Source organism: Corvus hawaiiensis, chromosome 9 (genome assembly GCF_020740725.1).
Source record: "Corvus hawaiiensis isolate bCorHaw1 chromosome 9, bCorHaw1.pri.cur, whole genome shotgun sequence".
NCBI lineage: Eukaryota > Metazoa > Chordata > Aves > Passeriformes > Corvidae > Corvus > Corvus hawaiiensis.
This window is the reverse complement of record NC_063221.1, coordinates 25,618,472-25,646,282: the sequence shown is the minus strand read 5'-3', so window position 1 is coordinate 25,646,282 and position 27,811 is coordinate 25,618,472. Positions and strand designations below refer to the sequence as shown.

General features: G+C 48.1%; 1 protein-coding gene across 1 annotated transcript; it reads right to left on the bottom strand.

Annotated features, from left to right (window-relative positions):
* Positions 1–1,691: 1,691 nt before the first annotated feature.
* On the bottom strand, positions 1,692–27,449 carry SLC5A9 (solute carrier family 5 member 9). Its single transcript, XM_048312998.1, has 15 exons — positions 27,402–27,449; positions 24,726–24,986; positions 23,968–24,039; positions 21,408–21,512; positions 19,411–19,575; positions 16,748–16,853; positions 16,095–16,175; positions 15,107–15,312; positions 14,150–14,285; positions 13,169–13,276; positions 12,838–12,988; positions 11,622–11,790; positions 10,879–11,094; positions 5,554–5,689; positions 1,692–3,960 (listed from the first exon to the last, which is right to left on the bottom strand). Exons 1-15 carry the CDS (start codon positions 27,447–27,449, stop codon positions 3,752–3,754), a joined length of 2,169 nt encoding a protein of 722 aa, XP_048168955.1. The 3' UTR covers positions 1,692–3,751.
* Positions 27,450–27,811: the final 362 nt, after the last annotated feature.

Genomic DNA, 27,811 nt, shown 5'->3' with positions numbered 1-27,811 from the left:
ATAAAAAAATAAAGAAATAAAGAATTGCTTGCTGGCTTAGTCTAAACCAGAGTGGCAGAGGAACCATTCCTGATGATCTCCATCCCAGCGCCCGATCCTTTCGCAGTCCAGCAGAGAAACCCCAGAGCAGGAGCTGGGCATTGCGTGTGCAGATGCTCCTGTTTTGCACACACATGTGCACTGTTCCACACTGCTTCTGTGGCACAGGGACTCCTCGGGGGATACCCTGTGGCTCACAGAGATCTGCTCAAGTGCCCTCTCCAGGAGCCTTTCTGCAGTGTCTTTGGGGACAGCTTGTTCCTGGGAATCAGAGATGGCACCAACTCGGCAGCTCTGGCTGACTTTGCTTCAGGCTCTGACAACTTAATAACTGTTTGTTGTCCTTGGCATGGTGGTGCCATCTGGCCCTGCTTGGCCAGCAGGGCTGTGATCCTGCACTGCCTGGAATTTCAGCTCCTGCTGCTGAGATCTTGGGCTGTGCTGGAATGGCAGCAGCGGCAGCTCGGTGCCAGCCTGTGGCAGATGGAACGCGCTTCAATCACCCCTGTGAGCTGTGGTGGAGATGGACACACAGAGCTGTTGGAGCTGCCTTCGAGACAGCTCGGGGAAGGCATGAAGGTGGCTTCAGGTGTGATACAGGATCCCAAGGCAGGAGTTAAAGAGCCATGGGATGTCTACAGGCCTCCCTGCTCCCCTTGAAGGATTCTAGACCTGTACCAGTAAAAGTAGGAAGAGGATTTTGATAGGTGTATATTTATTATTATTGTTGTTGTTGTTGTTATTATTTTCATTTTGTTATTTTACTCAAGTTAGAAGAGAGTGCAGAAGAAAGGCAACTAAACCACGTAAATTTAGTGAGTTTGTTTCTTTTCCTCCTGGGGACCAAAAATACAGAAGGGTGCTGGCACTCAGCACACACGTGCCCTCCTCTCCCTCAGAGCCCCACAAGCTTTACCCTGGTGGAGTTCCCTTCTGTAGGAACACAGGGAGGGCAGTGCTCCCCGCAGCAGTGAGAGCTGTGATCCTGGTTAGGATCTCCCTTAACTGACAAGCAGGGACCTCCAGCTGCAATTCCCCTGGGCAGGTGCCCATCTGTGCGTGGCAGCAGGGCTGTGGGTGCCTCTCCCTCCTTGTCCCAGAACTCCAGTGCGAGGAACCAGAGAACACACAGTGCCCTGTTTGCTTACCCTCCACCCTGCTAAAATGCCTGTGGTTTGATTCCTTTCCTTTGTAATAAACTGTGCCCACCATAGCGTATATTCTTTTAAATAACATTTTAAAATATTTTCCGGTAAATTAAAGTGATGACATGTTTGTAGGGCTCATTGTTAATTTCATTTCCTTTGGCTCAGCCAGCCAGATAAAATGCAATGTTATTAATCTTTGTTTAAAAGAAGATCCTTTGCCGAACAGTAATAAATGATCTTGATAGATTTGTCAGGAAAATGAATGATAATCATTTGCAGATAGACACAAGCCTAGTATGGAAGATTAATAAGAAAATATGTATTGGCATCATTAATAACATCTGCTGCCAATGCACTTGGATATTGGTTACAGCCTGAGAGAGATGTGTTCTTGTTAGGACACCACAACTCATCCCCTGCTGCCACAGCCAGGCTGCACAGTGCTCCTGTTCAGCTGGGGTTTCATTTTTTGATTTATTTGGTTTTAATTTTTTTTTCAGCTAATTACACTGTTTTCCTAGGAAACAAGCAAAGGTCAAGATGTTTTGAGACAACTTTGCTTTATTTCAATAAAACCTGTCAGACTCCCCCTCCCCAATCATTCTTTTCTCTTTTGTTTCACTTCAGTGCATCAAAGCAGAGTAGTGAAATCAAATAAGTTTCCCACTGAAATGTGTTCCTCCTGAGGGTGCACAGCTGGCTGCATCTGGCAGTGTGGGTGTCTCCATTCCTCAGGGCCAAGCTCAGAGATGCAGTCACAGCTCTCAAAGTGCATTACTTTGTTTAACCAACATCAACATCATCATTTGAAAGGAAAAGTTACCTTCAAGGATCCGTGGGGTGAGATGGGGAGGGGAAAAACTCATCACATAACCAAAGATAAAAAATATTTTGTCATTAAAAAAAGGCTTAGCAAAATTCAGTTCTACTTTCTGCAACACTGAATTTTTCTTGGGGAAAAAAAACAATCTCAAACATTTGAAAAACTGCCCCAATTTCCTCATCCTGCTCTGTGTTGCAGTCCCCATGGATGTGTGGTCCAAAAAAGCTAATAAACCCATTGAGCTGAGAGCTGCTGAGGGTCTCTGTGGCCCAGGGTGAGGAGGTGAGAGCCCTGGTATTTCTAAATGCACTAAAAATGTACCTGTTTTTATTAGACATTTGCCAGCTATTAATCACTGCTGGTAACTTGATTTTCTCCAAATATTTTGAGGCACCCTCTGATCTGGGCATCTCCTGCCTGAAACTGAATAGTGGAAAGGCAAGACAAGCTCTGTGTCATGTGCCTCTTCCTGTGGAGATGGAGGGGCAGCTCATGGGGCTGAGAGCTCCCTTCTTCAAAAGAAATCTACTTTTTCCTCTTAGAATGAGTGAATGCTTAAACTAACCTGCATGAGGCCATCACAAACCCATCCTGCTCCATCCAAACTGGGGGCAAGCAGAGGAATCATGGCCCAACCTTCCCATGCCTGGTGGAAACAGAGCCTTGTTTCTTCCCTCCTTGCTGACTCATGACTCATTTTCTTCATCTTCATGGTGCTGTGCTTCTTCTGTGTGCCCTCACCTCCCCACACAGCCCACAGTCACTTGGACCTGCCCTTTGGATGCAGGGTCACATCCCTGTGGGCATTTTCAGCCTTCTCCAGGCACAGATGTTAACAGTGGGTGTTGCTGTCTCTTCGTGGTTTCAAAGATTTTGGCTGTGCCACCTTCTGTGATGGCCCTGAGGTGGGTCCGAGGAGCTTGAACTTGCTCAAAAAAGCAAGGTCCTGAGCCAGGCCCCAAGGAAGGATTTTTCTTTTCCCTGCCACAGCCAGGTCACTGTGGTCCCAGGGAGCCCTTTGTGTGTCAGAGCAGGACAGGTCACCACCACAACCCACAGTCAGGACTGGCTTGATTACCGAGGCACCTTTATTGCTGGAAATGCTGTTAAGGGGCAGCATCAGTCCCGTGAGCAAACAGGCTCAGGCTGGTGTAAGCCCAGCCCTCGTGCAGCAGAGGGGGCAGGATGGGGGGCTCGGGGAGCAGGAAGAAGCCCCCTGTCCCCACTGCTGATGCCAACAAGGGGTGGGGTGGGAGGGGTCCCACAAAGGTGGCTGGGGAGGCTGTGGGAGGCAAGGCTGTCACTGCTGAGTTAATCCCTCTGATCCCATCTGAATTTTGGCCATATAAAAAACCACAGGTAGTGTTTAAGTCTCCTTCCCCCTGCCAGTGTAAACCAGAACTCCTTCCCCAAAGCACAGCAGTGCAAAGTCAGCCCTGAGATAGGCCCCAGCCATGCCACAGCTGGGCTTTCCGAAGCCTTTGCTCCTTGCTGCGCTCAGCTCTGCACCCTTAAACCTGACCCCACACATCCCCTGCATCCCAGATGTGGCCAGTGCCGAGTCTTCGTCACCCCTCATGGAGAAACTGAGCCCCACAGCCATTCCCAGCAAGCAGTGCCTCCAGGGAAGGGCTGTGCTGCCATGTGCCAGCAGCCTGTCACCAGGGGCTCTGTCACCTGCTGCTGCCAGCTTAGACAGGAAGGTGAGAGCCACCAAAGCCATGAGATTCCCGACCCCAGCTCAGCCAAAATACGCCCACAGGAAGATGTTGATAGTCAGCAGGAGAATGGCATTAGCATTGCACACAATCCTCCACAGGGGCTTTTCCTCGATGCTGGTGAGTGTCTGCTCCAGGGCAGCTCTCTCCTCCTGGGACAGGGTGGGTGTGGGGCTGGTGGGCAGACCACAGAACCACAAATACACCATTTTCCAGCAGGGAGGCTTGGCTGCTGCGAGAGGGGGACAAAACATGGCTGTTAGAATCTACTGGGACTCTTCTCTCCCTTCTCCCAATCTTTTGGAGGTGCATTGGCCAGTCTGGAGTGGGGCTTGAGAGGCACCCTAATAGATGCAAGATGATGAGGGAAAGGGAAAGGAAAAGGAAAAGGGAAAGGGAAAGGGAAAGGGAAAGGAAAAAAGGAAAAGGAAAAGGAAAAGGGAAAGGGAAAGGAAAAAAGGAAAAGGAAAAGGAAAAGGAAAAGGAAAAGGAAAAGGAAAAGGAAAAGGAAAAGGAAAAGGAAAAGGAAAAGGAAAAGGAAAAGTCTCCCTTAATCATGTACAGCACAGCCTGATTGCAGTCAGTTGATTGCAACACCAATCACTCATTAGTTAATTAACAAACCTCTTCCCTCTCCTCCCCAATCCAGATTCCATCCACTTTTATAAATTCCTGACAGCATGATGGTCCATTTAGAGATATCCTGGCTTGTATCCTGGCTTGTTTATTACACATGGCTTGCCAGGTGAAGTGTGTGTTTTAATTGTCAGTCCTGTGCTGTGTGTATTTCACTCCCTGTTCTTTCCAAATATAACCTTTTTTTGAAATTCAGGATGTTTTGGGCCTTGAAAAAAGGCGTTACCCAGAACAAACCCTCATTAAACTGTCAGCTGCTGTGTTTCACATCTCATTCCTCATCTCTGCTAATCACCAAAATAACAAGACATTTGTTTATGAAAATCTGAGCTAGTGAACTAGGAATTGGTAAGAAATAAAAAATAATGCTGAATTACTGCATTTGACTTAAACCCAAACTTACTCTACTTATTATTACTACCCAAGCGTACTTACTTATTGGGGAAACAAAAATAAGGGACTTGGTTAGATGTTCACTTCTTTTTAGCTTAGCTGTGATTGGTTCCAGTGTCCTTTGGACTGACCAGCAAATGGAAGGAGTGAAGAAATCTTGTGTGTGTCTTGATTCTGAGGTTTGTGCTCTGTAACCTTCGAAGGTTAAGCTCAAAACCAGAAAGCTGCATTTTTTAATAGATTTGCAGAATAAAGCTCTGTCCACTCTGAAAAGAACTTGCCTATGTAGCATCTCCTGCTACTGTTCTGTCTCCTGACAACTCTTTAAGTTGACTTTGCTCTGCCCTCCTTCCTATTAAACACCCCTGGTAGGACACGCAGCTATTTAAGGTCTGGGTTTTAACCGTGGCTTACATCCTAAGGGAAGATGAAAAATCCTATCAGCATCATGGAAATGAGAAAAGTGGGGCTTGTGGGTTCATTCTAGGATGCCCTCAAAGTGCACATGTCTGCTCCCAGGGTCTCTTTTTCCCCTCAGACTGTGCTGCTATTTTGGTGCTCTTTTTTTTCAGGAATAGCAGCTCTTCTGAGCCATTCAAGGGCTGTGACATGAAGGTAGGCTGGGAGGACCAAGAGCCACAACACTTTCATTTGTCACATCCTTAAAACTGTAGATACAAGCCCCAGCTCCAGTGAATGCACCAGGTGGCCCCTCATGAGATTTTGGGACTTGCATGGGATCCTGGCTGTGCACTCCCAGGCACGGGAGTGTGTTTGTTCACAGACAGACCCCTACCTGCCTCCTCCGTATCTCCTGAAGCCGCAGCTTCTACCGGGTGTTCTGGGCTGATCTGTGCTGCTTCACTCTTGCAGTTTTTCAGGTTTATAGCAGGTGCTTTTCTGTGCCTGGTCCACCACGTGAGGCTGCCCAGCTGCAAAGTGGAACAGAGAGAAACTGGTCACTGCCTGTGAGTCCCAAAGTGGCTTCCCAGTCATCTCCTTCCTTAGTCCAAGGTGGTGCTGAGTCCTGTTTGGGGTGGTCTCCCATTTTCCCTCCCCTCCTTTCTGCACATGTGCCCACACGCTGGAGAAGAAGGTTGGTACCATCCAGCTGGAGCTGAAAAGCTGGGAAAAAGTGTAAAATAATCTGGTTTCTCTCCTTCCATTTTTTAAAATAATCTGTTCCATCCCTGTCTCTTCAAGAAGTAACCTTTCAGTAGACACTGGAGAAGCAGCTCCCTATTTGCAAGGCTCATGAGACTGATCTGAAATAATGATGGTCTGTCCAGACAGCCCTCCAAAAGGGAAGGGGAATAAAGTCAAATAAATAAAAATAAATCAAAAAAGAAGCCAAGATACCCTCTATGGATACAGTCAGTCACAGACAGCTGTTGCACCCTCAAAAGATTGTATTTTAATTTCAGATTTCTCTGATGGGCCAGTACAAGACATTGCCTGTCTCTGCAGAAAGTCACAAAGGACGATCAGTCTGCTTTACAAATGCCCAAGTTCTGAAACTCTTATTGTACAGCAAGCTTGAAAGTCTTCTACCTGGAACACAGGAGTGCACAGGAGACATCAATCTTGCAAACCTCAGTGGCCCTTCAGCAGCTGGGGGGTGTTACACACCCCAGGGCCTCAGGGATTTGGGGTAGAGCCAGGCCTGCTGCTGCTGGGGCTGACCTTGGCATGCCCAGGATCTCTATGGCTCTCCCTGACCCCTGCCCTGGCCAGGCCAGGCAGCAGGGACAGGCTCATCCATCCCTCCCAAATGCTGCTGCCAGGTCCAGGGGCTGCCCCCCCTCTCCAGCCCACGCTGCCTGGCAGAGGGGCACAGGGGGGGCAGTGCAAAGGTGCCCTGGTGACAACAGGGCAGGCACAGTCACACATGCCCCAGGAGCAGCTGGCTCCCTGCTCTGCCCATGTGGGAATGAACGTCTCCAGTGGGTCACTGACAAAGGAACGTGAGTTTAATTTTTGTATTTTGCACACACAAATCCAGGCAGAAGCTTCCGGCTGACACAAAATGTTGCATAATTTCCAGAAGATTTATAGCTTTATTTAAATCATTTTCAACTGAGATGAGCACTGGGCAGGGCTAATCTTTCTTGTCATGAAGTGCTAAATTGCTTTGATTTGATGATCCTCATCTTTCTCGGGGATTCTTTTTTTTTTTTTAATCACTTAGGAAATGTCACTGGAACACAGTAAAGTTTCAGGGTACTAAAGGATTTCCAAAACTTTTTTCCTTTTCTCTCCTCTCCTCACGTGTCCCTGAATCACTGTCTCTTCACATTGCAGCAAAATCTGCAAAGGCTGGGGTGTACCTGGGGCTCAGACTCCAGAGGGAAGCAATTCCCAATGGAAAGCAGCATAGAGACAGGGAACCTCATGGCATCATCTCCATCACCCACGTGTTTTGGGTGCCTGGAGAAAGCAGGCAAATTCACAATTAAGAATTGCCTACAGGGGAGCTGTGTCAGCTTTACTCACTGGGACCTGGGAAGTGCTGCCTGAAGCCACCGTGTCCAAGGGCAGGGAAGCAGGAGGGAGCCTTGTGCTGGATCCTGGGGAGCCCTGTGTCCCCCCTTAGTTTGCTCCTGTCAGCACCCACAGAGCTGAGCATGTCTGGCTCTCAGTGGCACCAAATGATGCTGTGGGAGCTCCAGCTGCAGCACCTCGGAGCTCTCAGGGTGGGCTCAGGCCAGCCCAGGCGGGCTTGGGGCTCCTCCTAAGCTGTGCACCAAGAGGAGCCACTGAAGCCACACCTCAAGACACAAGGAAAACCTCCCAACCCCAGAGTACACCGGGTGGAATTGCCAATCCATCAGCCTGTCTGGGTGAGCCCTGACCCCTGGCGAGCTGACCTGCTGGTGCAGCACTCGGTGCTTTGTGCGCTGTTCCCCTCCCTTTCCACCCTCACAGTCTCCTTGGGCAAGGGAGTTTGCAAGAACTCAGCAAAGTTTTTCTTTTGTTGTTTGTAAACTAGAATAAATCCTTCTGTTCCAAAATGCCATCTGGCACCTGACAGTTGTGTTTCAGCTTCACAGTCTCAAATTTAATTGTAAGCTCTTTTGCAGGGTTTTCAAGGACGGCGTGACACAATATGGACTACCTACAATGAAGACATATGAACTCTGGAGCATACCAAACAAATTCCTTGCATACTTGTTTTCCAGCACAGCATCAATCACCACAGGGATGGGAGAGTGTCCAAAACAGCAGGAGAAAATGCTGCAGCCTGCAGTTCTCAGATTGTAATTCATTTAAAGCCAGGAACATTAGATGTACCACTCTAACATCAGATACAAATCTCTTTTCTCCTTTTGCCCATTTACTATCTCAAAAGCATTGAGATTCAATATTTAAAGTAGTCCAGTGTAGATCCTCAGCTGGTGTAAAGCGACATATCCGTGCTCAACAGCTGTTCCTGGTCTTTGAAGGCAATGGAGCTGTGCTGATTTACATCTGCTGAGATATGATCTATCACTGTATTTCCTTGGCTTTGTCTTTGCTCGCTTATTTTTCTACTCTTTTTGCTTGACAAAACAATTCCTAGCTCCTGTACCATGTCTTTCATCATTCCATCTCCAAGCACTGCAGGTAAAGACAAGCAGAACCAGCCCTGTGCGAGTCTTAGAGGAGAAATATCCAAGGCTCAGGAAGGGAATTGATTAACCAGGAAGCACCAAAGCTTCAGAGATCCTCATCCAGGACAACCAGCACAGCCTCCCCCTCCCAGACACTGTCATGGGGACACTCAGGCTCTTCACCACAGATTTGCCCACTTGCATGCCAAGTAAATAGTGGCCAAACACAAAGGCCAGGTGCCACTTTCTACCCAGAGAGTTAGAGCCTGGCATGTCCACCCTGATCTCAGCCTCCTGCCCTTCCTTCCCCAAACCCTTCTGTCCCTGACCCACCTCAGCACAGCCACAGACTCACTGGAGATGAGGGAACAAACCATGAGAAACCATGTCACCAGCAGTGATGGTGCAAGCCCACACCTCTGCTCATGTCTAAGGCAAACCTGGGGTGGGTCTGACCCAGGAAAATGAAAAATGTTGGTCTCAGTGCTGCCCACTCAGATTTGTGCCAGACAGGCAGAAACCCAGCAATGTTGTCTCCTGCCTCAGTCAAACCCCACACCTTCCCTTTGGCTGTTCTCTGAGGAACAAGGGCAGATTTTCCTGTTGAAATCAGGAATAAATAGTAGAAACTGAATGGAATCAGACTAAAAGAAATGGGGACAGACTCTCCCATTCCTACTGAGCTATGGAGAGAGGGAAAAACTGCTTAGTGGCACAAATTTCCTGGCAGCCCATCCCATTTTCCTTGTGGTGGGAAGATACTGAGGGACAGGGGGCTCACGGGATGGTCATCACAAATATCAGATGATTGTGTTCAGCCTCTCACTGCCACAGGCAGTATCATTAATTCTCACTCATTTTCTACAGCAGAGTCTTTCACACAGAGGTCAAGCGCTGAGCTCAGCACTATGTGGGGTCCATGACATACCAAAAGGCTATCCTGAACATCCCTATTGAGAAAATTTCCCCCAGAAAGTCCAGCTGATGTTAGCTCCTGGCCAGTGCTGCTCTTCAGCAAGCTCTCCTCCCTCCCTGGCTCTCCAGCTGCACCTGAGGCAGGGCAGCCACCACATCTCGTCCTTTGTTCCTCTGGGATAGCTGCACACAGCTGCTTCAGACAAAATCCTGTCCTCCCTGGCCATACCCCTGTCTTTTTGAAGAATGTGTAAAATAAGGCCACTTACCTCCAGCACCTATAAACTCACACATTTCAGTAGAAATACCACTGAAAATCTCCCCTGGGGAATCTCTTAAGATTGTAACCTCTCTCTCCCTAATTCTATTATAGTGGCCTCCATCCTGAACTCCCCCTCTTAGGAGATGCTTTAAATGTTTTCATACCTCTGAGGTCAGACTAAAAAGCCTGGAGGTGCTGGGGCCAGTTTCTCCATCTCCTGAACTGCTGGTGTGACACTCACTGTTCGCCAGTGCTGTGTTAATGCATCTTATCTTGCTATTGCTGTGGGCAGGGAGCACTGCACATGTTTAGCTATCACAGGTCAGATGATGAGTGGGAACTCATTAAACCACAGTAATTAATTGCTGGCAACCATCTGGCCACCCCTGAGCAGCCGTGAACAACGTAAGCAGCAGAACTAATGGTGTCTCCTTGCCAGTATTTCTCTCTCCCATGTGGATCCTCTGATAGCTAATAAAAGCTGAGAGTTTATTTCCAAGCAGACACAAAGACAGCCTCTCTCCCCCCTCCTCTCTGCTATCTGAGCACCTGCTTTCATGTAATCTTTAGGAGCGGGGTGTCTTTGACACCTATAACATTCCATCAAACATTGATGGAGCTGGTTAATGCTTTACAAGTTATGAGGAAGCAACAGATTGATGCCATCATAGCATTTTCTCTCCCATGCAGTTAGACAAGAAAAAATAGGTCTTTTTAATCTATCCAGTAACCTTTGCTGAGAGGTAGGTGGCAGTTTTGTTATATTGGCAGCTGCTTTAAAACTTGGGACTGGGAAAAGTTGCTTTAAGGTTTTATAATATAAAACCTCCCAACTCTGCACCATTTTAATGTGCTAAGTAAAAGAAAGTTGTACTTCCCTCAAAGTTATTAAATTTAATTGAGATCACATTGGGACAAAATGTTATTTTCCTAAACGCCCGTGTTGCAAAAGATATTAATCTTGTTTGCCTGCAAGATTGATGCTGGCTCTGTTGAAACAGGCTAGATGCTACAATTAGATATATTTAATTCCTCCTCAGCAGTGCTCTGTAATGTGATTCCATCTCCTTCCCCTTCTTCTTTTCTTTCTATTGCAGTTATGATGGGCTGTGGTGTCTGCCCAGCTCTGGGCACAGCATGGGAACTCACACTCAATTTGAAGCACTCAGTGCTCAGCAGCATTAACACTCTGCAACCTGGGGAATAGACAGAGCTGAGGAGCAAGGGCTTCTTGGCAGCATATGCATTACACACCATTTCTTAGCCACTGGAGGAACAGAAAAGGGCAGATTGCAGGGATTTTTGGTACCCAAACGGGGGCTCTGGGAAAAGGGCGTCACTGCAAGTCACTTACCTTTTCTTCAGGGATTGGTGGGGTGCAGAGACTGATGAGGACGGTGACAATGGCAGTGAGGGTACAGAGGATGAGGGCAAAGTAGAGGTAGTGCAAGTCCTTTAGCACAGCTGGTCTCCTGTCCTCCTCCCCACAAGACGGGGGGCTATAAATAAACTCCATGATCATCCGAACCAGACCCACAGCAAGCCCAGCCATGAGGCCCCAGAAAGCACCCTGAGAAAGGCAAGCACAGAGAAAAGGTCACTGCAAATTAACTCTGGTTGTAGTTCTCCCTCTCCTCTCCCTGTCCTCTCCTTCTTTCCCAAGCCTTCTTATGCCTGATGGAAATCCACAGTGATGTGCATCAAAGGAGAATTTTTTCAGGTAAAAATCCTCATTTTCTCTCTCTGCCCTTGAACATGGAGCAGATAGAGCACAAACAATGCAAGAATCTCCTCCTAACAACACTCCTCCAATGAGACTTTGACACGTCATCCCTAAATGGCAGAACAACTTCCCTTTCATGCTTTCAAATGGGGCTGCCAAGAAGTGGCACTTGCAGGGACTTCTTAGAAGCAAACTCACACCCACTAGACCCTGGGCTAAGATCCACTAATGCACACCAGGGAAAGGCTGTCTAATTGTCACACTTTAGCTGGACTGGCTCCGTGTTTACAAAGGCTAAGTACTGAGGGCAGAGATACTTATTTATTTTCTCAAATTAAATACATGTATCAATTGGTTGTTGACACTTCACTTACAGGCTCATTAATCCTCTTGCAGAAGATTGCCAAGATGAAGAGGGCTGTGATTGGTGGGGCCAGATAGCTGGTTATGGACTGAATGTAGTCAAAGAGCTTTCCACTGTTGGCTGATTGAATGATTGGGATCCAGAGAATACTGATGACCACAAGGATGAGGATGAAGACTCTGAAAGAGAAGGATAAAATTGTGTTAACTCTGTAGGCAGAGTTAAACAAAACACACTCCCAGTTGCTCTTGGAATTTCCTAAGAAAAACTCCACAGATCACTCTCAAGAACCTTTCCTTGTGTACACAGGAAAAGAGAAGATTGTTCTCCCGTGGTGAGCCTGGTGTGTCCTAGAGTGTGATATGGTCTCAATGACCTTGGCTCTTGGATGTGACAGAAAGAGGATGCTGGAAGCTCATGGAAGCAATCTTTCTGCCACCTTTCCAAGCAGGTAATGTGCTCAATCTCTTGCCCTTGCCAAATTCCAACTTGTTTGCTACTTTTTAAAATTGTGTTTGGGGTCTCAGGTGAATATAGTAACCTTTGCATTGTGTGTCACAGAGGTTTGTCCATATTGCTGAGCAAGAGGTACTTGTCCTCTCACCACTCTGCCATGGTGAAGTGTGAGCTTGCCTGCAGCCTTCAGCCACCCCTCAGCGAAGTTTAGAACTTAATGCTGGTGACTGGAGAGCAAAAGCTCCACAAACACACTGAATGCAGCCTAAATTCCCCTGTCTGGAGGAGAACTTTATATGCCCCTGATATAATGCAGCACCAAAGCTCGTCTGCAAAGGACACTACAACTTACCACAGAGACTGAGACCTGGGAGGCTCAGCTCTGCACTTTTCCGTGGGAAAAAAAAAAAAAAAGAAGCAATTGCAACATATCACTCCTGTCTGATACAAAAATAACACCTTTTTATAGACCTCTGGTGACAACGACTCCAGAGCACTTTCAGCTTTCCTAAAAGTTACATTTAAAGCAGAATTTATAATAAGTTTAGAGAGAAGAAAGGCAATTATCTGCTCAGCTCAGTGGAACACACAGAGTTTCTCCTTGACCAGATCTACCCAAGGAGGTGGAAAATGCAATGCTCTTTCCCAAGCTGTGCTCCTGCTCTCTATTACAGGCACCAGATTTTTCTCAGTGAGTGCAGCCTGGAGGATGTAAATGCTGCACCCAGAACAGATGATGAGAAGAATGAGACATAAATAAATGTAAGGACCTGCCCACAACCATCAGCTCCTGCTCCGAGGCCTGCCTGCGGACCCGCTGCCAGATGTCGACAACGAAGAGGGTGCTGCTGCTGTTGAAAATGGAGGTGAGGGAACTCATCAGGGCTGCCATCATCACTGCAATCATCAAGCCCCGGAGCCCTGTGAGAGACAAACACAGAAGGGGAATCAGGACTAGACCTTGGGCCTCTGAGCACTGCTTTTTCCATCCTGCTGTCTGGAATCCGCAGTAAGATTTCCACATGCTTAGGATGGGTGAGGGCAGCTTGATCCCCCCTGCACAGCCTGGCTCAAGCCTAGCTCCACAAGGGTGTTTCTCACCATCAGGCATGAGTTCAATCACCAGTTTGGGGTAGGCAATGTTGGAACAACCCACAGCAGCTCCACAGACCCTCTTGCAGATGTCTGGGTCCACGCAGCCCACTTCATCTGTGTAGCACAGGGGAACAACAAGGAGTCAGTGCAAACCCCACTGAGCCATAGACTGTTTAGATCAAGAGAACAAATCCTGATGCCTTGTGCAATTTCATATAAATTCAGAGGTGGAATACAGCTACAATGAGTGGAGCTGAAAAACATTTTATATCATATAACAGAGGTGAAACTTTGGGATGACATTTTGAAATTCTGTTCAGGGTACAGCTAAAACTCTCCTGGGTGTTGCGTAACTGTAATCCTTGATGATTTGTCACTTGTGGGAACTGGACTGTTTCCATGAACCTGTCAGCTGGGTTCCCAGGGATGCTGGAGGCTCACTTACTCATATTTAGGAAATCTGGGAGAGAGGCTCTTTCCTCTGGGAGTGGTCCTTCTAACCAAGGTATCCTTCCTGGGAAGGGGAAGGCTCTGGGGACACCAGCAATGAGAACTCCTTGGGATATAAGGGAGGCTCGTTTAGCCTAATCCACCAAGACCTGAATGAATCTGTATGGTAGACTGCTAAAACTCTCCAAAATACCTAATGGATGTAATCCATAAGATCTGAAGGACAACCTCAGTGCTCCATGAATTTAATTTCACTGACTGCCTCCACACAGACAGATGGATGCAATGTCCACAGCATGGAGCTAAATGACCCCAATGGCAAACTATGCCCCTTATGGCTACTCTCAGTGGCTTATGCCACTGTGGGAGAACTGGAGGTAGAGGGAGGGCTTGGAAACACCACGGTGCAACAGGAATCTCTATGAACATGCCTGCAGGACAGCAGTTTCTAAGGTGTAAAAGTGCTGGCAGACCTGTGTGGGATTAGTGCTCACAGCTGGTATGGAGCCCCGTGTCAAGGAAGATGGGAAGGCTTACCTGGGTAAAGAGCTCTGCTGATCATTCCTGGCATGACAATGAAAAACATAGGGAAGATTTTCAGATATCCTCCCAGCACTGATCCACCTTTGGCATGGGAGAGGTTCTTGGCAGAGAGAGACCTCTGGACTATCACCTGCAATCAGTGCAGAAAGGGAGCAGAGAATGAAACAGAAGCACAACAGAGAGAGCGGGGTCCATTCTCTCTCTGTCTCTCCTTCTCATGGATGACTTTCATCCCACAGGATCCCAGGGTGTTTTGCATGCCAAGGACAGCTTTCCCACCTCGCTGACTGCAGCCTGCTGCCACTGCTCAGAGCTCAGTCCACAGGCTACAGGAGAGGGCAGCGTGGAAATTTCCTTTACAGGAATAATTTCACCCTTGACTGAAATGAAGCCACCTTGTGGGCTGGAGACAGCAGCTGTATGGCAGCAAGAGACACAGAATGAAGCAAACTGTGGGTGTTTTGGTAAAAGCTCAGTGGTGGGGTTTCATAATTATCCCATCTGGAAGTCCAGAAGCACCGCGTCTTGAGATACACACGCAGCTTTCCTGGTTTGTAGCTTGGAAAGGAATAAGGGACATGAGACATCTGGGACTATGAATGGAGAAATATTGTCTGCAGGTCACTCAAGGTCACAGCAGAGCCAGCTCCAGATTCATATTTTTATATCCTTGTCATGATAACTGCATGAAGACACCCAGTACTCACCAGCCCACAGTGGGAAAAAGAAGGATGAAAATAACCTGTTCTTACTGCACTAAGAAGTGCATAAAATTAGCAGCTTGCTGAGAAGGTGGAAGGAGTGAGACATTCTGGTCTAGACCAGTAAAAAAGGTAGCAACTCCTGCATATTGAGGCACAGGGATTTTTCAGCTCACAGAACCACAGACTGAAGAGTGGACTAAAAATAACACTGTGGTGGTCTGTCTGCTGAGGGAAAGATTTTATTTACCTGGTCAGTGCACCAGCACCAAAGAGCCAGCACAGAGAGACCAAATATAAGGCCAGGCCAGGGAATGTCTCCTGTGATGGGATCCCTGAACAAATGGAAGGCATCTGCACGTGGGAGGTGGCAGGTCGTGTTTGGGACTGTGATCTTTGGTATTGCTGTGCTGTATTTCTCCTGAAGTCCTTCATACCAACCAACTTTTTCAAATCCTGTAAAGAAAATGCCAGTGATTTAAGGGCTGGTGCATCTTGCAAAGTTATGATCTTATCTGAGTCTCGTGACTACTTTTCTTTTATCTTCCTCTTATCTCCTTTACTTTTCATTCCACCCTTGCTTTTTGCAGTCAAGGTTTCTACAGAAGGCAGCTGGATTTTGCCCAGAGTCCTTGTGGTTTAAACAACACATTCTGGAAGATGTTCAATGCAGGAAAATCTCCATGATCCTAATCCCTGCAATGTCATCAGCATCTAGTCTTTACTTATAGTAAAGTATACTTACACCCTCCAAGAGCTAGAGCAGAAAGGTACAACATGAAAAAAGAGATACATGGTTTAGATATTTCTGTTTGCCAACAAGGCTTAAAACAAAGACTGATGACTTCATTTCCTAATTGGTCTTAATTTTTTTATAACGCTCGGTTATGCCCACATGAACCCACAGTAACTCCAAAAGTCGACAGCGGAAGTCAGCAGTATTACTCTGAATTGACATGGGCTTAATGAGAGCTGAATTTGGCTCTGAGAATGCAGTGTTCCAAAGCTCTTTGGCAACTCCAGCGAGGTGAAATTACCCAGAGCCTCACCTCCGTACTGTTAGTGCAAAGGAAGAAGCAAGTATGATGGCTGGAGAATGAGACTTGTGCTGGCACCACTTCTGTGAGTGGTTAAAACTCATTTCTGCACCACACATGAAAGAGTGAGGCACCCTGCTAAGGACTAGTGGCCTTGGGACCACTAAACTGCTGCGTGGTGCCACTGCAGGTTCCCCTTACCTATGAACATGAGGACCAAAGCTCCCAGCACCATGATCAGGGTCTGCAGCGCGTCTGTGTAAATCACAGCAGTCAAACCCCCTGCCAGGAGAACCAGAGACAGCAGTCAGTGCATCACCAAGCACAGGGAAACAGGCACTTCACCTGGAAAAAAGCTTTCTCTAGCCCCAGCCCTGGGATTTCAGGACAGACCCACTGGGAGAAGCTGGCACTGAGCTGGTCCCCTGGAGCCCGCAGCTGTGACAAGCCCTCCCATGACGAATGGCATGAAGGGTTTTCCATGTTCATGAGAGGACTTGGAGGCAGTTCAGTAACTTAACAGCTAAAGTTGCTAATTTTGCAGAAAGGCAACAAAATAGCAAATATGGGCAGTGGTAACACCCTGCACAGAGGGAGCCACGAGCCTTGTGCAGTGTTAAAAAATCCTCTAAAGCTGTGGTGTTACCCCCATACCACTTTCCCTTGGGCCAAGAGGGGAGAGAGGGAGACTTAAAGGTCTCCAACAGCTGGGAGTGACAGGGCAGGTACTACCAGCAACTGGGGCAATCTCTCCCTCAGACCAGGACCTGAATACTCTTTCTGCTCTGTAGGAAATGGGAAACTTACATCCTAGGCTCCAGCTTATAATGTGTCCTTTAAAATCAGCTATTTACCAGCTATGGTGTAGACAGCAGTCACTGCTAGCAAGACCACAGTGGACAAGTAGAGGTTCCAGCCCAAAGAGATTTGGATGAACAATGCTCCGGAAAAGATGTCTGTCTGGAATAAAAAAAACCCAAGGGCAGTCTGGCATTAGTTGTGCTTCGTGCAAGTGAAATCTAATAAAGCAGCCTGCAGCCCTCTGCGGCTGAAAGCATTGACAGGGGAGGACACCACGAAGGTGAACTGGAAGGGGAGGAGAAGAGCTGTTGGGGCTGTTGGCTCTGAACCTTGTTCTGCTGTAAGGAAAAACTTTCCTCCAGGTCAGAGCTTTCAGGGTCTGGGAGAGAGGGAGGGAGAAAATGAAGGTGCTACACCAAGGGACCAAAAAGTCATCAAAATAATGTCCATCTTCATGTCATAGAATCCTCCCTGGTACAGAGAAGCACTGGTGGAAACTGTCGCTCCTTTTGGTGACTGTGAAGACATCCCTGGATACCAGAGCCCATGCATCCACAGGCAGACACAGGAGAGAAAGAGGGGGAGATAGCAGAGACCTTATTCTTCCCAGGGCTGCATCTTCATGGCCTCATGGTCCAGAGACACTCCCTCTTGAAAGACTCCTAAAGAGTCACTGATGTCGTGTATCATGATTTGTTTATCTGAGAAGGTCAACAGGTGGCTTTTCTGTTTGTGCAGTTCAGCATATTAGAGTGGCTCCAGAAAAACAGGTTATACCTGCTGAGGACCTCACTAGAAATACAGAAACCCCCATCAGCTCTGTTTTGTTTGGACCTTCTTGCAGAGAGAGTGACACCAGAACCTGGTGAAACCTGGAATTACACAGATAACATCATTCAAAATTGCAGGCAGTGATATGGGAGATGTTTAGGTTGGGAAAGCAGGTAGAAGGACACCTGCAAATCTGGTGTGGGGTGAGATACAGGTGAGGACCTTTATCAAGGGAGACAGAAGGGATGGGACAAGAATTCTGTTTGCAGTGTCTGAAATGAGCACCTTGAAAGCAAGGAGCCAGTGCAACCCCTGACCTCTGCAAGCCTGAGACACAACAGGCACAGCCAGACCACCACGGGAGTCACTGCCCTTTCTGGGGCTTGGCTTCCCAGCAGGAAACACAACCACCTCTGTAGCCATGCCGGATCAGTCCTCTGACAACACTGTTTATTGAGATCTCTGTTTTCTTTGCAAGCCAAGAAGACTCTGCAGTGCCCTGGTTGTTAACCTATGTTTGGGCAGAAAGCACAGGGAGAAAAATCCTTCTTGTTACCAAGTGCCTGCTGTCCAGCCAGCCGCTAAATGAGCTCTCCACAAACAATAGCTCTGCTTAATAGAAAGCACCTGTCATGGCCATAAACTCCCCCAGCCACATCCGTCAGCCACGCGTGAATTGGCTGCACAGAGGAGAAACCACTGAGATGAAACAGCAGTGACGAGGGCCAGGGTCCTGCTCTGAAAAGCACTGGCAAATACTGCTCTGCTGAAGGTCACTCTGAAAGACAGCTCTGCTTCACACCTTGGCTGTGTGGCTGTGCTCACTGTGGGCTGCTGCAGGAGACAGTTGCCATTTATCCCTCACAGGTAAAGAAGTTTCAAGCGCCTCTTTGCAAGACCTCACTCACTCTGCCACCAGGGGCAATGCTTTGATCCCGCAGAGCCAAGCTGGAGGCAGTAGGTGTCAGAAGTGGGTGACATGACCAAGAGCTGCCCATTAGAGGAGGAAATCTATCCCACACTCCCAGCCTGGAATTCCTCTTAATGTCCCTCCCAGGACCTGAGACATAATAAGCCTAGGAGAAGGACCTTGAAGCCACTTGAGTGTCTTATCTCCAGTCAGTGTCTCCCAAGGCAATTTGACATCTGAATACTTCAGCAGTGTCTAGTGAAAACTGGCTTCTACTGACCTTGGGATAACCAGCTGGAGACAAAGGACTGACATCTTCAGTCCCTGTAATGGACTCTCAAATGCACTCCTCTCCCTCCAAGGGCATAGGTAGTAAATATCTGAGCATAACTTCTGTTTCTTTCTGAATGGCATTTAAAAGAGGGAAATACCCAGCAGGCTACACTGGTTTTTGGTTACCAGCAGGGTACAATGCTACAAGCAATTCAGAAAAGATACTGAGTTTTGTCTTAAGCCAGAACTTACCTCCCTTTCACTGTACCCTTTTTATGTAAGACAAGTGAGAGAAAGAGAGAGGAACAACCATAAAATACCTAATGCTGAAAACTCAGCTGCAAGAACAACAGCAGGTTTACAATCATTTAAGAGAATTTCATCCCTACAAGATGCAGCCAGCCAAACATTCAGATGGGGTAGTGCTGCCCTTCCTCTGTCTCTGTTGCCTAAAGTTTGATGTGATAGAAGAGGAGAAGTAGGCAGACAGCCTGTGGTACTTACACTGTTTAGTAATTAGCTGCACATCCCTGTAAAGTTCTCACTGTGCGTTGCTGTTTAATGAGGGCTCTGTCTCTCTCTTAGGAAAGGTCTCCATGATCAATACAGAGGCAGGAGCAGCACACTAACACACTGCTACTGTTCCTGGGAGCTGAGCTGGTCCTTTCAAGGACATCTGAGTTCTCTCTGAGCAGCCCTGCCTTGTACAAGGATGCCCCATCCCGGCCCTAGACACAGGGTTGTGTTCAGTTGGATACATACGGATATCTTGGTGAATATATAGAGAATCAGGGACAGCACGGACATGTAGATTTGTATCCTCTGCCCTCCAAACCTCTTCTGCAGGTACTCAGGCATGGTGACTACTCCTGCTGCGATGTAAACAGGCACAAAGATCCAGCCGAGAGCCAGCAGTGCCCAGGTGGCCTGTTAAAGAGAATAAAGGCACAGGATTCAACACAAGGGAACTGCTTTTTCTCCTGTTCTCTCAGTGGCCATCTTAAGAAAGCAGAAAGGTACAGTGCCATGCAATGTGTTTGAGAAGCAGACTGACTTTTTCTCCCTGCTCAAAAGATGAGCCAGCAGCTGGCGGAATTATTACAATTCAATTAGAATATTTTGAAGTTCTCCTCCTGAGCCCTGCGTTTCTCTGTCATGGGTGTCACATCCTATTCCATTCCCTGGTCTTTTGAGCAAGGTGATGTATTCTGTTGCTCTAGTTCTCTGAAAGATGGTAGGGTGTTTGTTGGCCTCTGAAACCACTGATGCTGTGGCAGTGAAGAGTTAAGGGATTCAGAGTAGGATGGGAGCATCTGTTTGTTGCTTGATTAGCAAGTGATGAGGCTGAGGCAGCAGACTGTCCCTGCAGAGCATAAAAATAAGCAACAGCAAGACTCTGCTGGGATGTTCTCCTTGCAGGCTGGCACAGATGTGCTCCTGTCACTGGTAGATAAAGAGGCACTTTAGTTGCTTTGCCACAGGTGAAGAGTCTTCTGGAAAGTGCAAAGGCATTTCCCATCGTGTATTTTTTCTCCAATTCCCAGAAAAAGCCCAAACAGGAGAACTTAAAGGTAAATGAAAGCCATTGGATTATCAAACCTCACCTCCTGGTTGTCTCAGGCCATTATCTTTCATCATTACATTTATTTTGATCAGTTATTCAAGTTTTCAGAAAAGAAACTGATTCCTGTGAGCAGAGATTGTGACTGATTGAGGAGAACAGCCGTGGCTCCTGCAGTGGCAGAGACTGGCTGTGGTGAAAGATGCTCATATGATCCCTCCAGCTGAGCGATGTCCCATGGCAAAGGGAGAGAGTAATGGCATATCTAAGTTCTCTTTCCAATCTGAAATAAATTAATCTGAACTCATGAAGCTGGATTTGCCCTGAAACACCATCTTGTCTTCATGAGCTTCTAAAGTGACTTGAATAGATTTCCTTTAGCTACAGCAATATTGTTATGTCCTACATGCACTAGGCTGAACACACTCTCTGTTTTCTTCTCCAAGGATTTAAAGGTGACCTTAATGGTCTAGAAAAAAACAGTGCAGTGAATACATACCCCAGGAAAGAGCTTTTGGTGGGCCCTGCCTGTGCTTGGCAAGTACCCGGCACTATTAACACTCTGCTGAGGTAGGCAAGAGACTCAGAGTTAGGTGCATGATGCTTCTTCTGAGGCTGGCACTAATCCCACTCCTCATCAGCTGAGAAATTTCATTAGCATCACACACCAAGGGCCTGCTTTTCATGCTCTGTGTGGTGTCAGTGGCAATTTTCCAGGCCACTTCAACAGGGCAGAATGAGACCTGCCTTCACACACAGATGTTCACCCCAGAGATGACACATTTTGGCAGCTGCCAGCTGAAGAGAGTGTTGCTGATTCTCATGGATTTACACTGAATAGAGGAGCACACGCTGCTTCTTTTTGCCTTTTTTTTAACTCCCTGTACCCAGAATCCTGTGATTATCCAAGCACATTTCCAGCATTATCTTTTATTTTAATCTTCATGAGTGCAGACTAAAGCTTAAAAATAAGGCCATGTACCACTGAGAAGGTCAAAGAGCTAATAATTCTAGTGAATTCCACTTAAACTAAAATAAAGATCTCATGTTTCCAAGGATGTCAGAATGTCTGGAGGCTTCTCTCTTGAGAGTTGAGCACTTGTTGCTGCTGATACTGTTAAATACCTGATTTGGGAGAGAAACCCCAGTCCCTTTGTAAACAGTGACATGCTTAGTTGACAGCAGAACTGACTCTTACATTCCACTCAAAGCCCCCAACAGCAAGGCCCCCAGCTGCTCCAGTGCCCGCCAGGCCGATGAATAAACCACTGCCCACGTTGCTCGACATCAGGGATGCTCCAATCTGAAACACAGGGCACAGGGATAAAACTGAGAAAGTCACTTTGAGCAACTTCTGTATCAGTCCAAGTGTTTTCCTCAGGAGCTCTCTTTCCCCAGGATCTCATCTCCTTGTAATTAGGCAGCTGGGTGCTAATGGGGAGTTGAGTTTTCCTTCACCTCTCAAAACCCCTACATTTTTATATCTTAAAGCATGTTCCTGCTGCCTTCCACTGCCCCCACTCCAGTGCAAGGCTTAATCTCAGAATCAGGGCTCACTTTGCCAGCGGTTCTCCTGAGAAGCACACCTGTTACAGAGGCACAGCAGAGGGAGGGGAGCCTGGTGACACCACAGATTTCTCAGTGTCCATGAAACGCGACAGATTTCTCCATTCCCTTGTTAATCAGTCAGCAAGGTGCCATCTCTGACCCTGCTGACCCTTGCTCTACCTCCCCGTGTCTTGCTGACAGCCTCTTTTGAGTCTTGCTCTGAACATGTGTGCTGTGGGTTCACACAGCCATGGTGACAGGAGTGCTCTCCTGGAGCTCCTGCTGAGGGAGGAGATTCCTGAACCGCAGCATGGGCGTGCTAGGAGCACGCAGGTCTTTGTGCTTAGTGTCTAAGGTAGGTTCAAAGCTATGGAGCTCTGCAGCAGGCTGGAAAATGCTCTTGCTTCAGGTTAGCTTTAACTGCAGGCTGTGGGCAGGGTAGGCCATCTCTGCCATGGCTCATTGACACCCTAATTGGAAGAGCTCCAAGGCTCTTTAAACAGGGCAAAGGCTATCTGACTTAATAACTGCTTTTACTGGCACAAAGCCTCACCTCCTTTCTGCATGCCAACATCAAACCTGTCTCAGGGTCAAATACAAAACCACCCAAGGGACAAGTCAAGCCCTTTCATCCTACAGTTTGCTTTTAGGTACACCACCTACGAGCAGCTTTTCTCTCCTTATTGCTGCCTCATGTGAAACAAAGAATGGTGGAAGCTGCTCTGCTTCTCACCTTTGGGCAAGGAAAAACATTAGGATGACATCAACACCCACACTGCCTCTGCCTTCTTGCCTGTTGGAGAAAACTCTTGATTAAAGAAGCTGCTGCAACAGGACTTTGCAACCCGTGCTCTCAAGAAATGTGAGCAGTTTTCCTGATATGTAGATCAGACACAGAAATACAGAAGATACATTGCAGAGGTGCAGCAATTTAATATCAGGGCATAGTTGAGGTTGAAACCTGTCACTCCCATAAAAACAATAATAAAATGTTGGTCATACTCAAGGCAAAGGCCACAAGGAGCAGAGCCTGCAGGGGAGCTGCAGAGGTGGAATCAGCTCTGACAAACAAATCTGGGAAGTGAACAGCATCAGAGGTTGCTCTGAACCTAAAACGGTTCAGAAGAGCCAAGAGCTGACCTGTATCCAACAGCCTCTGTAGCCACCTGTGGCTGGAGCCAAAAGCAGTGAGAAATTTTTGGAGTTTGTTTGGGGGCTTTTTTAATAGAAAAAAACCCAGAAATCTTGTTTAAAAGAACAAGGTTAGGGAAAAAATATTCGATTTTAGTATCTTTTAATTTTCCCCCTCCTAATTAGAGAAAACCATCAAGCTAAGCTTTTCCATTAAACGTCACTTGCCTGAGACAGAAGTATAAAGAACATTTAAGAAATGACAGATTTTAGAGAGGTGTATGTGTCTTCTGTGGAAGAGGCTGAAAATCTAGCCTAATGAATTTATGGGCAACTCACAGCCAAAGGAAGAAAAGAAAAAACTGTGTTTTGGTAGAGAAGTGCATTCTGTTACCCACAACTCACTGGAGAGATATATGGTTCTAGAGCCTGGCATCGGCCGAGAAGAATCTTTATTCCTGTGGATTTTTATTCCTTTCAAACTCTAAATTATCTTTATGTATACCTTTCACTCCCAAGAAAAGGCACCTTCAATAGATTATTTTTTCTTTCATAGTGAAGATTTATACTTCAGTGGTTTGAATTTTATATCCTTTACATCGTTAGTCAATAAACTCAACTCTGCTCTAAATAGCAAGGGCTCAGAAAGTCCTGAGATTTGAGATTATTTTAAATTCAGTGTCTAAATGCTTTTTACTGGATGACACATTCCTAGATTACCTAATGCTCTCTTAACTTGGGAACATCAGTGGTGAGTTGAGGCCAAAAAGTTTCAAACCCAGCTAGGCAGCCAGCATTCCCTAACTTTCATCAATGGGAACATTTTTATTGCTGCCTTTAGCAGAGAAACTGAGAGTTGGAAACCCCTGAAGATGCTGAGCTACCCTTTTGGCCCGGCAGCTCCAAGCTGCAGCCCATCAGCAAAGATGTGTGGGATGGTTCCTTATGTATCCTTCACCTGTCCCCTTCATCTCTGACTACAGCCAGCACATGTCATGACTGGGTCCCCTCACCAGACCTGCTCTTACATCTGGAATTGCTTTCAAACCATGAGGAACCCAGGGAAGCATTTCACTCACAGGCCACCAAGTCATAGATCGTCCAGCCAGAAAATAGCCTCCAATGGTCCCCCGGCTCGCTCGTATCGATGACTGGAAGCACAGGAAAAAGAACAGGAAAAAGTGTTTTCCTCCATTCAGCCACCCTTGAGTCAGACCAAGCCAGGAGAATCCTTAATGCCTGGTCTCAGCACCAGCTCCAAAAGAATTTTATGGATCTGTTAAGTATGCCAGGCTTCACCCACTGCTTCTGCCTCTCTTTGTGCAGGTTTCTGGTAATCGTGCTTTGGAAGGAAGCTGCTTGTACCTGTTTGATGACTTCTCCACGAATGTACCAACTGGGAAAGAAGAAGCAGTTCAGCCAAGCAGAACGCAGTAGGTGTCTGTGACAGAGGCCTTCGCCAAGCAACACGAACAAATAATTAGCAACAATCTTTCTGAAGTTTTTAAGGTCCATTTCAGTCTTCTCCAGCACAACCCTGGCTTTTCTTTTGCCTCCTGCCTGTCCACACCCCGATGTGAGTTGAGCATCATTCCCAGGACAACCTCCAGGGAATGATCCCACGGTTGTTCCCATATGGTGTCCCCATATGGCTGTCCCTGTATGAGGGCTCACAGAAGGATCCCTGTCACCCCCCAGATTTGCTAAATATGCCCTGAGTAAGTTGTGCAGAGGATGCCATTTGCAGACAAACCCCTTTGTACCCAGAAGGGGTCCAGGAAGCAGCAAGGCCCCTCTGGCTCAGGCAGACCCTACCCCGGCCCCCTCAGGGACTCACCCATATCCCGACAGCGAGGACAAAGGCGAAGTACAGAACCACGACGATGATGTCTGCCACTGCAAAGGCTGCTGCCGTGTCCCCTGGCAGCCCAGGCAGCTCCGTGGTGCCCGTGGTCGGCTGGCTCATGGCTGTGAGCAAATTGCTTATTTTCTCACTCACGCTGGACTTTGGTGCACATTGGCCTTCATTGTTTCCCTTGTAATAATTAACAGGGTGAAGAAGGTGTGAGTGGGGAGCAGAAGCCAGGCAGGATGGTGGCTAACGTTTGCCAGCAGGAGCTTGGTGTCCATGGTTCATCAGTGGGGCCACCACACGGCTCTGTGGTGTGAGGATTCCTCCCATTCCCCCTCGTGTCCATTTACCAGTGGTCCTTTCTCCTGTCCATTTATCCACTGGTGACACCCACTGGGATGTAGGAGATGGTTCTCCTTTGAGGTCTGGGGTCTGCCTGGAGGAGGCTTGTGCCCCACAGCCAGCTCTGGAATGGCTCTGCCAGCCCCAGTAGGAACCTTGTGTCCCAGGACGTGGGCAGGAAGGAGGCGGGGGCTGGACCCTGTCACACATCAAACTCTGAACCCAGGTCCTCAGTGCAGCAGGGACATTTCTCATCCTGGTTTGCAGACAAGGGGGGCACCCTCCAGCACCAGCCCCCTGAACCAGGGCACAGAGAATGGGTCACACCACACCTTTGCTCCTTTGTTGGGGCAGCTTTGGGAGGATCACAAAAGGTTCCTACTGGGGCTGGCAGAGCCACTCCAGAGCCTTCTCCAGGCAGACTCCAGACCTCAAAGCAGAACCATCTCCTACATCCCCCAAACTCCACCATCCGTGGTCCCTCACCCCATGACATATCACATGGGACATTTAAAACTCAGGTAAGCTTTGCTTGATCCTGGTTTCAAGGGAGGCAACAAAACCTCTCTCTCACTTTGCTTTATTCCCCTCTCTCCCAGAGCTTTCTTGCAAATGCTGGCTACCTACTCGCTCATTAATTGCACTGCTAACACCAGGCCCCCATCCACCTCTGCTCCCCAGTCTGAGGCTCCCTGGGTGCGGTGCCTCCCTGCAGGCTCATTATCCACAAGAGGCTTTTCAAGACTGAAATGTTTCAACAAGCTGAAGTACAGTTACCAGAAATTAAATATCTGGAAGCCTAAATCCCCAGGTACAAACAGGCAGCTCTCCCTGCACAGAGCTGATTTACACTCACCCACACACTTCTCCCTCTTAACACCTCAGCACCTGAAAGCAAAAGACAGTCACCTAATCCTAAAATGTATTAAATACCAGCCTAAGAAGCAAATACAGCCAGTGTCTCCAGTCTTCCCAAACCAGGAATCCTCCTCTACATGGGAAGCCCAACCCCAAGTACCTGCCTTACCCAGCCCTTCACCCCTCCTTCCCATGGTGCTGTATCTGCAGCAATTAACACTTGGAAACACTTGAAAGCTTTCACCCTGGGGCTGCAAATATAACCAGTAAGCCATTCCCAACAGCCATGAGCTACCACGAGTCCACTGGACATACTAGAATGACACAGGCTTATGGCAGCAGGATGTTGTCAGGTGTTATTACCCAGCCTGGATCACCCCAAACTGCAGTGGCCAGCCCAATTGCTGGGCAGGATTGCAGCAGCTGCACCTCAAACATGGGCCATACCTTGAGTGCATTTGTGGCAGTCCTTCTCTCGCTGCCCAATCCTGTCCAGGCAGGAGTTGCTCTGCTCCCCGTTGTTCCCGGGACAAGCTGCAGAGGTGTATTCCTCCCTGGGGACGTGACCACTGTCCCTGCCCACAGCCCAGGGGATGACACATCCTACTGCTACGTGGCTCCCCTGGCTCCCAGCCCTGCTGCAGCAGCCCCAGGCAAGAAGCAGGTGCACAGTGCAGGGCCCCGCTGGGTCCCAGCAGCAGGACAGCGCTTACCTCCTGCTCCATGCACTGCTAAGTCAACACTGGTGGCCGTTCACCCCCTGGAGATGCGGTGCTCCTTGCCCTGGGAATGGATGTGGGAATTCACACACCCAGGAAACAATAAAAATTCATCACAGCTGACAAATAAACATGCAGCCCTTGGAGTGAAAGATATGTCAGCAGCATAAGCCCAGCAGGTGCGATTTGGCAGATCTCTGTTGATTCAGAGGGTGGCAAACTCCGTCTCCCACTTTTCTCCAGGGACCTGGCAAGGCACCTCAAACGTGGCTGGTTCCCTGCTGCAGCAAACTCGCCCTCCCCAGCTGGCAGAGGGCTCAGAGCCTCTTGGCCATGAGGGCAATGCAGAATTCTGCTTGCCCAAAGTGAAGGAATGAGTTGGTTTATGTTACCTGTGTTGGTGGGAGCAGTGGAAGTGGCAGAGGAAGTGCCGGGCATGATGGAGAGAGGTGAGCTCATGGGCAAGGGGACAAAGCTGTTGTGGGGTGCCACCCACAGCAAGATCAGGTGCCAGCTCTTGGGGGGTAACTGGCACAGAGAGTTGAGGAATACAGATCTCCATCTTCTCCCCATTCCTCCCCTCCTGAGACATCACTCCTCTGCCTTCCAAAAAACCGTTCCTCCTCCCCCCAGGGCTCGCTTCCTGGTGCATTCCTGGCTTTATGCAGTCTTTTTGTTGTCTTGGTGAAGGCTGAGAGCAGGGCTAGCAAACAGGGGACAGAAGACAGCCCCTGAAGCTCACATGGTGTTGCTGGGGCCACCTTGTCTCCTTGGTCAGAGACAGACCCATGGTCACGAGCCCTGCACCCATGGCTTCTCCCAGCCCTGCTGTGATGCCCAGCAGAGGTGTGGGGCAGGCTGCAGAGTTGCAGCAGCCCTGTAAAACCCATGGTTTCAGCAGAATGGGAGCTGCAACCAGGCAGCCAGACCCTGCAGCACAGTTAATATGCTCTCCTCTCCTTGCAGCAGAAGTGACAGGACGTTTAGCATCTCCTTGTGGGGTGTTCACCCTCACTCCTGTCACAGTGGCTGAGAACGAGCCCTTCAGGGACTGGAAATTGTAAGTGGCGTTTCAAAGAGTGCAGCTCAGAAAAGAACAAAAAGGTGCCGAAGAGTAAGTGTTTCTGGGGCAAAGGATGTTCGGTGGAGTGA